General features: G+C 46.6%; 1 protein-coding gene across 6 annotated transcripts in view; it reads left to right on the top strand.

Moving 5' to 3' along the window:
* The window catches only part of PLA2G4A (phospholipase A2 group IVA), an 80,535-nt gene that overhangs the window by 9,157 nt on the left and 54,114 nt on the right, over positions 1 to 17,264 (top strand). For all 6 annotated transcript variants that reach the window (XR_014853868.1, XR_014853869.1, XM_085068670.1 and 3 more), the window contains exons 2-3: positions 12,231 to 12,329; positions 12,492 to 12,632. Coding sequence is in view for 4 of the 6 variants with exons in the window: in XM_085068670.1 (XP_084924796.1) it covers positions 12,600 to 12,632 (33 nt within the window). In the remaining 2 variants the exon portion in view is untranslated. The remainder of the gene's footprint in view (positions 1 to 12,230; positions 12,330 to 12,491; positions 12,633 to 17,264) is intronic.

Genomic DNA, 17,264 nt, shown 5'->3' with positions numbered 1-17,264 from the left:
GGATTATATGTCAGCCACAAAAAAGAGCAGAACTGACTTAAAATGGCTTTTTTGCTATAATGCACTTCAAGGCACGGAAGATGTCTTTCGTATGGTGCACCCAGAAGTAGTTAGCACTTTGACACCAAGTGATTTCTGCAGTGATTTTTAGATTTATTTTTTCCGTCACAATCCATTCTCTGATCAAGCTATGTGTCTAAATGCCCTCGGGTGGTTTTGTAGCCACAACATGTAGGACATGACCTTAGAAGAGCAGCAGGTGTTACCCAAAGAGTCATGCTCATTTCCAGAGACAAGAATGACATTTTGGGATATTGAATTTCTTAGGCAAATATATATAACCAATTATATTTTAACCAATTATATATATATTATATATATATTATATGCATTATAATTCTTGTTAATAACTTACTCTTTCCTATCAGTCTTGGACTAGAATCAAAGGAAAATGTGCTTAGCAATATCCCTTTCTTTGCAAATTGAGGTAATGTATATATTGAGTATTTAATCTGCAAAAATAGAAAATGCAGGTTTTTCCTCTACATCTCTAGCTACATTAAAAATTTTCACCACACACTGGACTCAGTGGTGAGGTTCTGGCACAGGTTGCCCAGAGAGGGCATAGTAAATAACATTTCAGAATTCTTTATTTCTGAAATGTATTTTCCATACGTTGCAGTTTGGTATTCAGAGTGCCACCTTCTCAGCTGATTACCATTTTTGTCCTGCTTGCTCTCCTGCGTTCCTTTGCCTGCTGTGTTTCTCTCACAGTGTCTCTCTTTAGCCAGGGCAGCTCCCAGACAAAGACCCTTCCCTGACTTTTTTCCCAACCCGAGCTAAAACAGCCCTGGATGAAGTAATGGAGGCTGGCAGAGACATGTCCTTGTAAGACCTTGCTCCACTTGGGCTTTTGGCCCCTTCAGAGCTTGACCTTGAAGGGCAAGAACATCTCTTCCTTGCTGGAACCTGGAATTCCAGCCCATTGCCACGTGTGCCACGGATCCCAGAGGGCATTGCTGAGACTCCCAGGGTGCTGGTGCTGCTGTGCCTCCCAAGAGAGCTGTGCAGGGCCAGGGGACAAGCTCCAGCAGCTGGCTGGGCTCCCAGAGCAGGCAGCAAAGGTTGCTTTGCTGCACATTCTTCAGCTGGAGGCAGAGGGAAGGAGGAAAGGGGAAGGGAGTCCCTGACAGAATCCCGGGATACTTGTGGCTGGAAGGGACCCTGCCCAGGGCTTAGGGTACCATGAGGGAGAGACGCTTCTGCCCCAGGAGTGGTGCAAATGAGACCATGTGAGGACAACAAACAGATTTCATTGAACGTGGGGTTTATTGAACAAGAAAGGGGAGGGAGACAGATGGAAAGAAAGGGAAAGAGGTCTCAGGGAAAGAGAGGGGAGAAGGGAATTGGTATGAGCTGGATGGTTTTTAAGGTTCTTCCCTACATTCTGGGGTTCTTGAGGATGTGTGGAAATGTATTTTAATTTGATACTATTCTTATTATTATTACTTTTTAGTATGTCTTCTTCTTCATCTTAGTCTTCTACTTTTTTTTAATTAGAACAGCTATTCTTTCTTCTTCATCTTCATCATACTCTTATTCTTCTTATTATTATTCTTACTTACTACTTCTCCTATTGCTTCTTCTTCATGATATTCTTATCCTTGTCCTAATTATTCTTATTCTCTTGCTGTGCTTATTGTTATTCTTACTCTTTTTCATATTCCTATTATTTACTACTATTTCTTCTTCTTCATCTTATGCCTATTCTTCTTCCTATTCTTCTTATTCAGCATATTATTTTATTATTCTTTTCCTTTTTCCTCTTCCTCTTATTTACTACTATTTCTTCATCATTATCTTCTTCTTCCTATGCTTCTTCTTCTTATTATTATTATTATTCTTAGGGGTGAGGGTTTTTGAGGTTTTCTTATGATGGGGGCTTTGGGTTTTTTAACTACTGCCGTTTCTTAAACTCACTTTCCATTTTCTTTGGAAGAATGATGTGAGTCATGTCTGTGGAGCAACACCTGCTGACTGTGCCCGTTCCTCAGTGATATAATCCCAAAGGACCAGCATGGAATCCTTTCAGGATGAGAGGAAAGAGCCTTTGATTCCATCAATGGAGGTTAACATCCAGTATTAGAAGTGACTTTTCATAGCCAGAGGGTTCAGGCTTTGGCAGAAGTTGCCCAGGGAGGTGGTGCATTCCCTGTCTCTGAGATGTTCAGGAGCTGTCCCCATGGGAGCTGTTTGGGGCTGCCACTGTGGTGCCTTGGAGTGCGCCCAGGGAGATGCCCTGAGCCGCTCCAAAGCAGCCGGGGCTGGCTCGGGCTGGGAGCCATGGCCAGGCCAGGGCTGCCTATGGCTCCCTGGGGCACACATCCCACACAGGCCCTGGCCCAGCCACCATCGGCAGGCCCGGGCTGGCAAAGGTGAGGGCGCTACTCCTGCGGCCGCGGGGCCAGGCAGGGGCAGCGGAACAGTCCCCGTAGTGCCCGCAGCACCCGCCTGAGGCGGCTGGGCCTTTTCCTGGGGGGAGCCGGCTGCTGCCTGGGGGCCTGAGCTGCGGGCCGGGGAGCTGAGGGGCTGGGGGGGCTGTGCGGGGCAGGCCCTGGGCTCTGCCGCCCTGCCTCGGGCCCCTGCTGGGCCAAGGCGGGAGAAGCCACGTGTGCCACGGGGCCTTGCAGCGGGGCAGGCGAGGCGCAGAGCGGCTCTGCTGCCTGGCCCTCCACCCAGGCCTCCCGCGGGATGGGCACTGCGAGCCCCTCTGCCGCAAGAGCTGCCAGGCTGGGGGCCCTGCCTTCTTCGCGCAACTCCAGCACGCTGAGTTCGTCCCATTCGTCGTCCTCGCGCAGCAAGGCCTTTCCCACGAAGCTGAGGAGGCTCTCCTGTTCCCAGGTGTCCCGCGTGATGTCACTGTCGTCCTCCCAGCTTGACTGCACGGAGGGTCTGTTCCCGTTGTGTTTGGCTGAGTCTTGGCCAACAGAGTCTTCCTCTTTGGAAACTCCTTGGTCGATGGAAACTTCCCAATCCGATGGTTCTCTGTAGTCTCCGACTTCTCCATGGGACAGCTCTGGCTCTATGTATTCATCCCAGTCCGAGAGCTCTTTGGAGTTGCTGACCTCTCCTTGGGAGAGCTGTGAGTCTGCCCCACTCCGGCGCTCTTGGGAAAGCTGGAGCTGGGTTAGGTATTCCCGGTCTTCCCCATGCCCAGCTGAGGTCCCCTCCTCGCTGCCTTTCTCTGCCAGGAACAATCCCCCCTCATCCCCCTCCTGCTCCTCCCGGGGGCTCTGGGCTTCCAGCGGGGTGGGCGAGGGGCTGGGCGGGCAGCAGGGGCTGTGTGGGGCAGGGACCTGGCTCTGTGCCCCTGCTCCTGGCACCTCCTCACTGAGGGCAGGAGGCTCTGGTGCCTTTTCCCCCTCAGGAGCCAGAGGCTCACAGGGCTCCGTGTCCTTCTCTGGGGGCAAGGGTCTGTCCCAGTTCTTGTCACCGGGGCCTTCTCTGCCCTGGGACAGCCGCTGGCTGCTCACATTTTCTTCCCCCCGCAGGGACTTCTTAGGGTCACTGGCCTCGTTTTCCCCTTGCGGCAGCTCCTGGACCCTTTGCTCCCTCTGGAAGAGCTCTTGCTCTGCCCCATCTTCCCACTGCAGTGTCACAGCCACCTGCCACTGGTGCTGTGACACCTCTCCGCATGGGGACACTTCCCTCACTGACACCACCCGTACGCATTGGTACAACTCACGGCCCGTCACCTCATCCACCAGGCGAACCACTCGGCTCTGAACATCACTCCACTGGGAAGGCTCAGGATCCGTGGCAGGGTTCCTCTCGTCATCCATGACGACAAAGGCCTCCTCCTCACTCTCTGGCTGTGGCCACACTGAGCCACCCACCGACCCCACCAAGTGCCCATTGAGGGCCTGGTCTTGCGGCCAGCTGGCCACGGGGCTGGGTGGCCAGGAAGAGTAGGGCTTGGCCTTGTCCTCCTGAATCTGCGAGCTCCTGTAGCACTCGGGGATCCCGCGAGCTGCTTCCTCCTGCAGCAGTGGCTCTCACGGACTGCGCACACCAGGGCCCTGCAGCCCTTCTATGCCCTCTGCTGGGGCAGGGTCTCTGATGTCACAAGGGTCTCTAGGCACCACCATGTCCTGCATCACAAAGGGACCAGGCACTACCACCGGTGTCACAAAGGGCCACACCCAGCGCCCCTTCGGCAATCTGCCCACCGCAAGTCTTTGCTTTCATGGCTGAAATGTGGCAGTCTGACTTGTTTTAAAAATTAAAGCTTTGGGTTACTCTGTTGCCTAAGAATTTTCAAGGGTTCAGTCTTGAGCATAGCAAAATAGTTTCCATGGGCTAGTTAGTTGAATTTATTATTCTGGGCTTGTGTTGGGCTTGCTTTCTGTTTGAAAATACAACAGCTTCACCTTTTTTTTGTCTCAGGGAAAACCCCAGCTGACACTTTTTTCTTCAGTTTGCCTACGGCAGCCAGTTAAGTATGAAATTCAGAAAACAGGCCATTGAAAACCTAAGATAGTGAAATCAGGAAATAAGAATCTGCAGATAAAGACATTTTTTTTCTGGAGAAGCAAAAGGAACTTTAACAATGAAGCAAGTTAAATAGCTTTCCAGAAAAAATCGTAAACAAAACCAAACAAATCCCAAATAACCAAATTGACTAACTAACTATAGAAACAAATGCAAAATAAATCCCCCACCAAAACAACACAACAGTGCTTGGGTAATTTTACAAACGTGGAAATATTTTGCCTGGGTGTGCAAGCTGCATCAAAATTCCCAGAAATCTCATAAAAGTTATACCAACTGAATTGAAAAATAATTGAATAGGTATTGAAAGGAAATAATTGGCCTCATGGTCAGGTTAATTTGTTTTACATGTGTTTCCTGACCAGAAGCCAGCTATTAATTTTATCAGCTCTTTCAATTTTTAGTTGTTTGGTTGGTTTTTTGTGTGAAACCACTACACAACTGTATGCAGAAGGATTGTCAGCTGCAGTTAAAGACTGAGTTCATCAGGCACCTTTGCATGTTGGTTTCTTCCCCAAAAACCCCATAAATACTTAAATAAAAGCTTATTCTAATGTTTTCCCTTAAGTTGTTGCTTTTGAACCACTCCTATTTTACAGCAGGGATACAAATGTGGGGAATTAAGGTGTTGATAGATTAAAGATATGTAAGAACCAACTCTAAGATTTTAATAGAATCTTTAAAAGGTGTTGGCCCAGAAATACTTAGAAGTTGGCTGAGTTCAATGCTGTCCCCAGGGGACAGGGATGGATTTGGAAGGAGCTTTTTGGAGGCTGATTCTAGAGCTCTAAACCACAGAGCACCAGTTCTTTCTGAAGCTTTTGGAAGGGGGATCCTGCGGTTATGGCAGGCAGCAGCTCTTGACCACAAGGCAGTAGAACAAATGGAAAGTTCTGCCAATGCTCCAGGTAAAAATGAAATGCAGTGGAGGTTTTTTCCTTCCTTTCCCCCCCTTCAGGTGAGCTTTGAAGGAATATAGTCAACAAACAGCTTTGCCCAGTCAGGTGTTGCAGTTGAGATGTCTATAATTTGATTTTAGGAGTTCTTGCATAAGTGTTTGCATTGCTGGCAAGACTTTGGAAACTGCCACTGGCAGTGAGTTTTTCCATTTCAGATGGCCTGGCTCTAGGTACTTGGGGCACCCACTATCTTGAAATTCAAGTGTGAGCCCTAAGCTGGGCTTCCAAAAGTGAAAATACCCTTAAAGAAATAACTGTTAAACATCCTTGGAAGTGTCCAAGGCCAGGTTGGATGGGGCTTAGAGCACCCTGTGATAGTAGAAGGTGTCCCTGCCCATGGCAAAGGGTGGCACTGGATGAGCTTTAAGATCCCTTCCAACCTCCATCATTCCAACATTTTACGATGAAAAGTTTATTTGTGGAATAGCTCGATTCTGAATTCCTGATGTACAGAAATGGGCATTTTTCCATCTGCATTTCCTAATTGCACTGTGATCTGGAAATGGCATAAATGAGAGGTGGACTTGAGTGGTGTGTTCTAACTGTTTTAGGTCTGTAGGATAATAAGTCTTTTTCATGGAACTTCCATCAGCTTTTTCATGTTCTTCTTTGTTTTTTGGCCTTCTTGCTAGAAAACAAGCGAGCTGGTTCCCACATAAGCCTGACCCACGCGGTGGGGATTACTGTTCAGCTGCCTGAGGTTTTTTTGACCAATTTTGAGACTCTGCCAATTAAACACTCTGTCTTGTGGCTTTGATTTCAGTAGAAAAGGATGGTGATTGTTGCCATTTTTAAAGAATATTCTTGGCATTTCTCAGCTGAGCTCAAGGCTGTTTTTTATTTCCAGTGCAATTTCGGTTGCAATAAAATATGATGTTGGAGAACAGTTATTTAAAGGTATTGACTTGAGGATCTCTTTCATTCCTGGAATTAAGGAGCTCCTTACTTTGAACTTGCGTAGTTCCACTTTGTAATCCTTCTGTGAGTTTGCGATACAGTGAATTCACATATGGCGACATGAGTTTTTCTCATAACCTCACAGGCTGTTGCAGCAAGTGGTTCTTGTTAAGTCTCCTTCGCATAAGCAAGATAATTGTAACATAAACCATTGTGCCCTGAATCAGTTGCCTCTTCCTCAGACCTGCAGATGGTGTCCATGGGGAAACTACAGTACTTGGCTGGGTTTTCTGTCCAGGGAACTTCCCTGGCCAATGTGACACAGGTGTGAGTATTCAGGCAGAGATGCTTCCAGCCTCTTGGATATTCCTGTTGGGGAGGGCATTCCTTGCAGAATGTAAGAAGATAGGGAGGATGTTTTTTTGTCTTGGATTGAATCCAGCTGACTTACTTTATTAAACGACCATGATAAACTGATGCCCCTGACTCACTAAGCCTTGCCTCCTGTAACATGAAGTATATCAGTGGCCTGATGATTTGCCGCTTCTGTCTTCCTCACTTTTGGCCTCTAAAGTAGCCTTCAGCACTAGAAAAGATGTTGCTTTACGTTGGTGGTGATTGTTGGGACTTTTCCAGAGTTTCAGCCCTGCTAGAGTATTTATAGCACTCTTTCCATTGTTGCTGTGTCACCTGTACTTTCAGTAATTGCTTACTGGCTGATTGGTCATCTTTTAAAAAAGATTCCTTATCTATCATCTATTACCTCCCCTATAGCAGGAAGTCAAATGTGGTTTCCAGATCTTAAAATCTCCTGTCTAGCTATGCTATGTCAACTTCCTTGTTTAGCTTCACCCCACAGTGTCCTCCAAAAATGTGGCACAAAGGTTGAACGTTTTGCCTGTCTGCTCAGAATCCTTCCTTCCACTCATGCTTCCTTAGCAAGGCATGGGGAGGGCAGTCATGGAACTACAGAATCATTGGGGTTGGAAAATGCCTGTGACCAATCCCCACCTTGTCACCCTGCCCAGAGCACTTCCTTGGACACCTCCAGGGATGAGGACTTCACTATGGGCAGCCCATTCCAATGTCTGACCACCCTTTCCATGAAGAAATTCCTCCTGATGTCCTGAGCCTCCTGTGGCCCAGCCTGAGGCTGTTCCCTCTCCTCCTGTCCCTGTTCCCTGGGAGGACAGCCTGAACCCCCTGGCTGTCCCCTCCTGTCAGGAGTTGTGCAGAGCCACAGGGTCCCCCTGAGCCTCCTTTGCTCCAGGCTCAGCTCCTTTCCCATCTCCCTCAGCTGCTCCTAGTGATCCAACCCCTTCCCCAGCTCTGTTCCCTTCCCTGGACACTCTCCAGCCCCTCAAGGTTTCTCTGGCCATAAGAGACCCAGAACTGGACACAGCACTGGAGGTCCCTCAGCAGTGCCAGCACAGGGAACAGTCACTGCCCTGGGGCTGTGCCACACCATGTTTGGGACAGCCCAGGGGCCATTGGCCTCTTGCCCGCCTGGGCTCATGTCCAGGTTCTGTCCCCAGCACGTCCAGGGCCTCTTCCAGCTTTCCCACTGCCCTTCCCCTCAGCCTGGAGCTGCAGGGGGTGGGGTGACCCAAGGGCAGGACCCAGCACTTGGCCTTGTTGATCCTCATCCCGTTGGCCTTGGTCCCTGGATCCACTTGGCACATCAGCAGAGCACTGCTTTTCCATGGGTAGTGGAAGTGGAGTGATGGGTGCTCTTCATGGAGTCAGAGGTAATCCTTCCTCTTTGTGTGGGAAGCCCTAAATTAAGAAATAACATTACAGTGATTTTCCAGGATGCTAGGCAAAGTCATGTAGAAACAAGAGTATTTGTTATTTCTGTTATACAATCACAGGATCAATCTAACCAAATAAAATGCTGTAATCTGATTTGATAGAAATAGACGGTGACATTCATACAAAAAAGCCTGAGTCATAATTTAGCTTATTCTGTACCTCTTACTCTTCTCATAATAGATTGAAAGTTAATGACTGTGCTGGTGAGTCACACTTATTCACTTATTATTTTTCAAATTGTTCGTGTCTTTGCTTTTTAAAGAAGAATTGGACAGCTTGATATAAACAACCTCCCTGTAATGATTTTTCTTACACTCGTGAGGATGTATTCGGGTGATGATATTTTTACTGTGCTGTGCTTTACTCATTTTCAGAGCTTTTCCATTCTGTGAGGCTAACCCTGGAGTAAGCATGGGAAAAATCTCATTATTCTTCTTATCTTTTGACATACCCTGTACAACTGAATTATTGGTAGGAATTTACTGGGAATGAAAATGTTGCAGTAATAATCTCTGTCCATGTGTGTGTGTAACTTCTTTTTGTGGAGTTGCTCTGTTATTGTTGGTCTTCCAAGATAATAATCCTTTCTCTGCTTCAGTCTATCACCTCATGTAAGAATGAGCTGAGCTCACAGAAGGCTCTTGACTCAACGAGTGATCATCTATCCACTGACAGCTTGGTAGTGATGGGGTCTGAAACTGTGCCTAGCAATCAAACACTCTTGGCTTGAGAGAAATAGAGATCACTTTTGGGTGAAACTGAGATTTAGGCCCCTAGGGAAAAGCTGGCTGTCTGTGACACGGCAGGCTAAACTGTGGCCTGTCTGCTGTGTAATTTGTAAACTTGAACACTGTCACATAAAACAACGAGAATCAGAGGGTCATGGAATGGTTTGGGTGGGAAGGGACCTTAAAGCTCATCCAATGCCACCCCCTGCCACAGACAGGGACACCTTCCACTATCCCAGGCTGCTCCAAGCCCCAGTGTCCAGCCTGGCCTTGGACGCTTGCAGGGATCCAGGGGCAGCCACAGCTTCTCTGGGCACCCTGTGCCAGGGCCTCCCCACCCTCACAGGAGAGGATTTCTTCTGTATATCAAACCTAAATTTTGCCTCAGCCAGTTTGAAGCCATTCCCCCTTGTCCTGTCACTCCAGTTCCTGATGCAGAGCCCCTCTGGCTTCCTTTTAGGCCCCTTCACATCCTGGAAGGCTGCTGGGAGTTCTCCGCAACAACCCTCTCTTCTCCAGTTAACTTAGTCTATTTTCTGATTACCTATAATACACAGTTAAACAGTCTCGCCAGCTTAATTAATGTTGGTGGTGCTGCCTGTGAGGTGCTTTTCCTTTAGGAAGGAATGCTGTCAGCCCCAGGAACAGCACAGTCACAGATGATGTGATACCGCCAGATATCAGGGAAACAAAACAATCCGTGCTGGTAATATCAGTGTGTCCTTGAAGTTGTGTTTAGAGGCACTGCTTCCCCTGAATCTGCCAAGTGCTGGGCTCACCAGCTCCAGCTCAAGTGCAGGTCTTTGCATGTGCTTGTGGTAAAGCCATGGATTAGTTACGATCAGCCTGAAGACGAGGAGGCTGAGGGCAGAGCTCAGCAAGGCCTGCAGCTCCTCCTGAGGGGACAGCTCCGATCTCTGCTTCCTGTGACAGGACCCAGGGAACAGCTGGGGCTGTGCCAGGGCAGGTCAGGCTGGAGATCAGGGAAAGTTCTTCCCCTAGAGGGTGCTGGGCACTGCCCAGGCTCCCCAGGGAATGGGCACAGCCTGAGGCTGCCAGAGCTGCAGGAGTGGTTGGACAGCGCTGCCAGGGATGCACAGGGTGGGATTGTTGGGGTGTCTGTGCAGGGCCAGGGGTTGGGCTCCATAATCCCTGTGGGTCCCTTCCCACTCAGAGCATTCCATGATTCCGTGAAGACTTTTCCATTATGCTTTGTGGGATGGACAGTGTACAGAGGAAGTGTTAAGCGAGATAATTTTGGGATCACAGCTCTGTTTGCTGCAGATGTTTCCACTAAACATTCTTCAAGACTTTCTTCATGGTTCTTGATGAGCATAATAGGGATTTCCTGTAGTGTTGTATTTGGCTCCTCTGCCACACCGAGATTTTTAGATCTAGAAGTCTCTTAGTGTGCTTGACTCAGACTCCATGGATAATGTAGTGTGAGCTTCCAGAGGGTGTGGCGTAATTAACTGATTTGAATTAAATCCACTGTAAGGGACATAAGTATTCAAGTCACTTAAATGTGTGCTTCCTGTTGAGATGTCCTGGTGGCTCTGGGCAGAGCATGGATGGCTGTCCTTCTGCCAGCCCAGGGCCCCTGAAATGGCACCAGGGCTCTGTGCTCGGGTACCTGCCGGTGTTTATCACATCCTGAGAGACTCTGCTTAACACCGCAAGCCAGGAGCTCCCGTTTGGAGTAACATGGCTTGGGCAGGGCTGGGCTGGGCCATGCTGCTGGTTGGAGCCGTGTGGGATCCTGGGAACCCAGGCTGTGTATAGCATGGAGGTCTCCTTGCTCCCTGCCCCTGCTGTCCCCGCTGAGAGCCCTGCCCGTGGCCTGCGCTCTGCGCGGGTGTTGGGATGCAGTTGCTGATGACGTGGTTGCATTTTTGTCTGTCTGCATGATCCTTGCCTCATCCAGCATGGAGGGCAGATGGCGCTTGGGGACTCATCCCAGCCCTGTAGTCAGAGATTGTTGTCTGCAGCACCAGGAACGCGCTTCCTGCAGATGTGGAAACAAATGAGGCGGGGGGTTGTAGGGAGACAGAGCATGATCTCATGTCTGAGCCAGTTGAGAGCCCATCTGGGGAACTGGAACTGTGCCTTTAGGATGCAGGACATTAACTCAAACCAGGCTTCTCCTGGGTCTAACCTGTTTCCTTATTTCCCCAGACATAGCAGCATCCTCGGCTTGGTTTTGTGTATCCTCTCAAAATGGGCGTGTTAGATGACTGTGCACTTAGGGGAAAGGTGTATTTTCTAGTTTGTGACTTAAAAATTTCCGTTACAGTAGCTCCTGCTGTTCCTTTTTCTGGACTGCCTTCCAAGTTGGCAGCAGTTCCTCCAAAACTGATATGGCTGGGCACGTTTACCATGATTCTTCAATGCTGAAGTTTTTCTTATTCATACTTCCTCAGATAAAAATGAATAAATAAACACAGGGAGATTCCTAGCCTCAATCTGTTATTAGGGCTGTCGGGAAGGGACATGACCAGGGAAGTGATGGAATTTCTGGAAGTGTTCAGAAAACATGTGGATGTAGTCCTTTGGGACATGGTTTAGTGGTGAACCTGGCAGTGCTGGATTCATGATTGGACTTGCTGATCTTGGAAGGCTTTTCCAGCCTTAATGAGTAAAGAAGGGATATTGTAACATTCTAGTGTTCATAATGAAACTGAATTTTTATAGTAATGCCTTAATGTAATTGCTCAAGAGCAAAGGTTTGAGAAGTGACATAAATCGTCATTATTTAGGACTTAGCCTGCCAAATCAGAATTGAGGACTAGGAATCATCAAACCTCACGTGGTGCTTCACCTCTTTTCACTTTGAAATTTCTGCTGATGGTTCAGGTCTGACTGTGGCCCAGCTGGATCTGAGGTCCAGCAGTTCCCAGGATTTTCTAGAGGTGCAGAAAGGAATAACCTCTCTCAGTATGCTGTACTTTGATGGTTGAAAACAGTTCTGAAGCTGAAGGCCTATGGTGGTCCCTGATGTTCACAGAGTGCTCAGAAAGCAGTGGCCTCTGGAGAGCCTGTTAAGACTCTGCCAACTGGTTTGCAGTTTGCCCCTCCGAGCCTCTGGAGCATCTCCAGACAGCCGGGGTGGCCAGGAGGCTACACAGAGCTCCAGCTGGAATTCCCTTCCCGGATTTACAGAGGGCAGTATTGCTGCTCCTGCAGAGTTCACAATCCTAGTTAGTATTGTAATGCGTGGGAGCATAAAAACTACAAGGTATTTAAGGGATAAATATAATTCCTCTCTTCTTTTGTTTATCTGTAGAGCTGCTAGAAACACTGGGATGACTAGAATTCAAGATATTTGATTCCTGCTCTTACCCTGAGGTAGAGGAAATAAGCACGAGAAATTTCTCAAGCTCAGGTGGGTAAATATCTATATCTCCGTGGCTTATGTGAAATTAAGCTCTTGATAAACAAATGAATTGTGAGAACCTTCCTAAAGAGTAGCAACTGATTTGCTCTGTAAAATACAGTTTAAAAGGAACAGATTAATTTTAATTATATCTTTTTCTTTATTTAACAGTTAAAGGACCTTTCATACTGACCTCTGCTCTGAAAAAAGGGGAAGCCTCTCCTCTGTGGGATTGAAATAGATACTTGACAGTTGTCTTGAATAAAAGCTAAGGCAAAAATGTCTATCATAGATCCCTATCAACACATTGTGGTAAGTAGCTCTGAATCTTATATATATACTATCTTCTCTGATATATAATGTCTTGTATAATGTATCCTGCTGGAAGTTACTCTAAATGAGCAATAGTATTAGAGTTGTTACTATTTCCTTCAAGAAATGGTAGGTATGTCTAGCTTTCTTCCTTATGGTGCAGTTTTGGGGTGGTTTTTTGTATTCTTTCCCTTTTCATTAGTATGGATAACTTGACAGTTTTGAATATTTAGGTCTTAAACTAGTGCATATCAGTAATGTTGGTTCAAAGAGAATCCTCAAAATATTTGGTGCAAACTCTAGGTTCTGAGTGAAATGTTCTGTGCTACTCAGCAGCACACTGTGCCCCTACTTCCCTTCCTCCTGCTTTATTCCAGTGTTCCTGCTGCATCCTTGTGCCAGCTGTCACACCCTTGGTATGGCAATGAGACAGCTGACCTGCTCCGTGGGCAGAAAAACAGTTCAATACGAAAAAACTAAAAAATTTCTTAGGGAGAAACTGTTCCCTGGGAGGGTGGGGAGGCCCTGGCACAGGTTGCCCAGAGAAGCTGTGGCTGCCCCTGGATCCCTGCAAGCGTCCAAGGCCATGCTGGACACTGGGGCTTGGAGCAACCTGGGATAGTGGAAGGTGTCCCTGCCCATGGCAGAGGGTGGCACTGGAAACACAAACCATTCTGGGATTCCATGGAAGGATTAGAAAATCCATTCTGTGCTGTTGCAGCTGGCCCAAGGGGAGGGTGAGCTCAACCTGTGGAAGTGTGGAAGTAGGGACACGGGAAGGAAGAGGGAAATGGGAGCAGAGCTGCCCTTTGTGGGGTGAGCCCGTGGCTCAGCAGCCACTGAGCACTGGGATGTTCACACGTAGCTGTGCTGGAAGTGAGTTTCCAAAGCAAACACTGGAATGGCAATTCCTGCCCAAGCTCAAATCTGGAGCCACGCTGGGTGTGTTCCTATCAGGGGCTTCTCGTAACAGCACCAGGCTCTGACAGCAGCAACAGTGAGGTGTACTAAAGATAGCTGCCACACTTGTCAGAGTGGTTTGCTTTTACATGGCTAAAAATACTCCCTGTGCTTCCTTGAAGTGATCTCTTATCAGTCCTGTGGTTTGTGCCCCATGCATTCACATCCTCCACACCAGTGTGCAGCCAGCAGATGTCAAACTGGCTTTTACTCCCTCCCCAGTCCTGTGAACTGCTGGGAGGGAGGACAAACCTCAGGGTGATGGCTGTCTTTAAAAAATACTGACTTAATTCCTTTCAGCATCAGTGCCCTCTCCTGGATGGATTGCTTGGAATGAGCTGTACCTTTATGGGAGAGGTCTCCGAGGCACTCAGTTGTATTTTATTGAATCACTCACATAAAAGAAGTTTTTGATACCAATAATCAACAAAATGTTGCTGTCCTACATATATAATATAATGAATGAGTGTGTAATATTAAAAGTGTGTGTAGTAAATCCAGTTATAGCCCTCTGGGAAGGCTGAACTGTTGCTGTGGGAAAGTTGCTAATTCCAGAATCAGCACTGTTCATGCAAGAGCTGATCCTTTAATTGCTTGGAAAGTGAATGGGAATCTTTGAAGTTCTTTAATTTGGAAGCTGAAACCCCATGGAAAGTTTTAGTGAAATTTACAGCAGTCAAGGGCAGTGGGCTCACATCAATGCAAAAATCTCGGATTTTAATGATATTTGGCATTAAATGGCTCAAAAGGATTCTGCATTTTCCCAAAGTCCTTGTGCTAACTGTTGTGTGTTTTCTGATATTTTTTTTCTTCTGTTTTTATGAAAGACTCTGAAGTATAAAATAAGATGTTAAGTAAGCTGCTGCAGGTGCAGACAAAACTGTCTATACCAAAAATGCAAAGAATTAAAGTGTGTAATACATCTTCATTTACTTTGGTATGGGGGATAAAGTAACAACGGAAAAAATTCACTTCAAGATACAATTTGTGTGTGTGTGCAGAAATGTCTGTCTGAATTGTAATACCCTGTGAAAGAAGAGCATGGACTCCATGAAAATCAATTACTTAAGTAAACAAGCTAATATTTTCATTTGTCCAGACCCATTGTTAGCTCAAGTGCCCTTAACATGAAGGAAGTAAAACCATTAAATACCTGTGCAGTCTGCCTGTGGCAGAGCTTCCTGATTGTCTGGCATTAAGAATGCCGAAGTCCTGGTGGAGCTGCGCTCTGTGACTCAGCCTTCTGGAATATGACAAATGTGATATTGAACACATGCAAATCCCTGGCTTTCTGGGCACGTCCGGAAGGGTGGCAGGGAAAACCCGACGGAGATCTTGGTCCTGTGCTCCAGCCCTGGTGGGAAGGGGGTGGTGGTTGTGCACTCACAAAGGCAGAGACATCTAAAAGAGAGCCAAGCAGATAATTAGGGAAATTTCACTGGGGGAAGAAAAGCACTTAAAGGTGAGAGATGAACAAAGGAGGCAGGAGGAGGAGTTGTAAAAGATGAGAGCTGAGCTGAGGTGTGGAAACAGGAGATGCTGAACCACAACTGTGCAGTCATGGAAAGTCTTGTGGATTGAGCAGTGAACACTGTCCACAGGCATTTCCATAACTCAGAAAACCCACATTCAGACAGGGCATGGTGAAAACTTTTTGGTTTTTCTCCTTTTCTCTCTAAATGCATGGAGAAAGAGGAAGTTAAATGAAACACACGTGTAAAGTGAGGTCACTTTGGATGGTTTTAGTTTTTTAATTCCCTAGAATCCCAGAATGGTTTGAGTTGGATGGGACCTTAAAGCCCATGTCATCCCACCCCACTGCCACGGGCAGGGACACCTTGCACTGGAGTTAATTGTGAGCTTTTGAAATTTGTAACCTGTCCTAGATTTTTAAAGGAATGTAGATGTCGCTCCTTTCAGTGTTGCAACATTTAAGTGATTTATTTACCATCGTCTGTTTTTCAGAAGTACTTGAGTTTGTACAGATTTTTATCAAGAGTCAAGGTGAGCATAAGTCTCTTGAGAAAATGCAGCTTAGTCATCTAAACTAGCAAGGACTAGATTTGTAAAAGTATTCATGGTCAATACATTTCCGATGGTGTTTTCAGGGAACTTCTTTAGAACTCCCTCCTGTGGCTAGCACAGGTTTTTCCCATGAGAAGTTTTCTTGTGTTTTGTAAATAAAGATAAAGTTTGGATGTTGTTGGAACAGTGTCCCAGAACTTGGGCAGTGCAGGCCTGGCCAATCAGGCCTGGGGGAAGGCTTCTGACTGACCAATCTGGGTGACTTTAGAGAACTCTATATATGTGATGAAATCAAAACAATAAAGGTCATTCCTTCTTGCCACTGAGAACTGGTGCCTTCATTACTCTGCTAGCTGCTCAACAGCGACACCCTCCAAAAAACTAATAAAAAAATGCTTCTGAAATATGGACATTTAGGCCTTTTAATCTCCTTAGAAACTGGACCTTAGGTGGAAAATTGCCCTAAATTCTGATGGCACTTAATTTGCATGAAAAACATTTATTTTGGTGTAAGAAGATACCTAGACTTTGGAGCTTCCTGTGTCTATCTGTGTTTGTAGTCTTTTTTTTACTCAGAGGGAGATTGTTTATTTCAGCAGTATCAGTTTTCTCCCAAGTATGTGACTATGGCCAAATATTAATAACTGTGTATAATTGTAATCCTCTGTGTGTTGTTTTGGGTGAGGCACAGGGAAAGAAGATACTGTTCTTCGGTTTTGCCAGGCCTCTGTATTCTCACAAGCCTTTCAGAGGTTCCCAGATCTTAAACCATGCTTAACTTTCCTGGCAGTACAACAGCTGGAAGCGTGGGGGTTGCTGTTTAAGTTAATAAAAAGCAGTTTTTGTGATAGCATTAACAGAACAGTTATCAACTTGTGGTAGAAATAGTAATGATCTCTGTGCTGCTGGGAAGAGAAAGCACTGGGAAGTGGTTGTTTGGCTTTGCTCTGATGGTAGACACTTTGTTTAGGCACATCAGTTTCATGAGTAAGACTGGGAGATGGAAGAAAGTTACTTTACAGAGTGCTTTGTTGTCAGGGATTATCGTGTAGTATCCCTCTTTTCCAGCCAGGGCTGTGGGGCACCAGAATTGCACATGAATTTCACCTATCAGCTGAGGACTAAACGCAGCACGCCCATGTCCATCCTTGTCACTTAATTATAACTCCTCTTCGCTGCTAAATGCTCAGTGATCTCTGATTTGTGGTCTCCAGTGAAGACAAGCTCTTTCTTGACAGCTGAGAAAAAAGGAGGAGGGTGGTGTGTTTGTACTTTGGGGTGTTTCTTTTAATTACAAGGTTGGATATGACAAAGGAAATGCTTCAGTCTGTATGAAGAAACTGAGGCCAGTTGTGAAACCAACTTCATCAATCTGGCATACTTGGGAGATAATATAATAGGGTGATAATAAAGCAGCTTTGAGCATTTTCAGACAGCAAACTGAAAATAGGGGGCAGCGAGAGCTGGTGGTTTCTGGAGAGTCACAGCTTGTAAAAATTCTTGGGGCAGGGTAAATGACAGAGCTGGGGTGACTTCACATAGCTGTGTTCCCAGCCCTTCCCAGATACCCACAAAAATTACTAAAATATGAAGGAAAACTGGAGGTTATTTTGCCCTGTGGCAAAGGCAGAAATTTATTCAGGCAGA

The sequence above is a fragment of the Lichenostomus cassidix genome, chromosome 8 (genome assembly GCF_008360975.1).
Source record: "Lichenostomus cassidix isolate B80296 chromosome 8, HeHo_3.0, whole genome shotgun sequence".
In the NCBI taxonomy this organism is placed as follows: domain Eukaryota; kingdom Metazoa; phylum Chordata; class Aves; order Passeriformes; family Meliphagidae; genus Lichenostomus; species Lichenostomus cassidix.
Note: the sequence above shows the minus strand (reverse complement) of the source record. Positions and strands in the feature narration are given on the sequence as shown.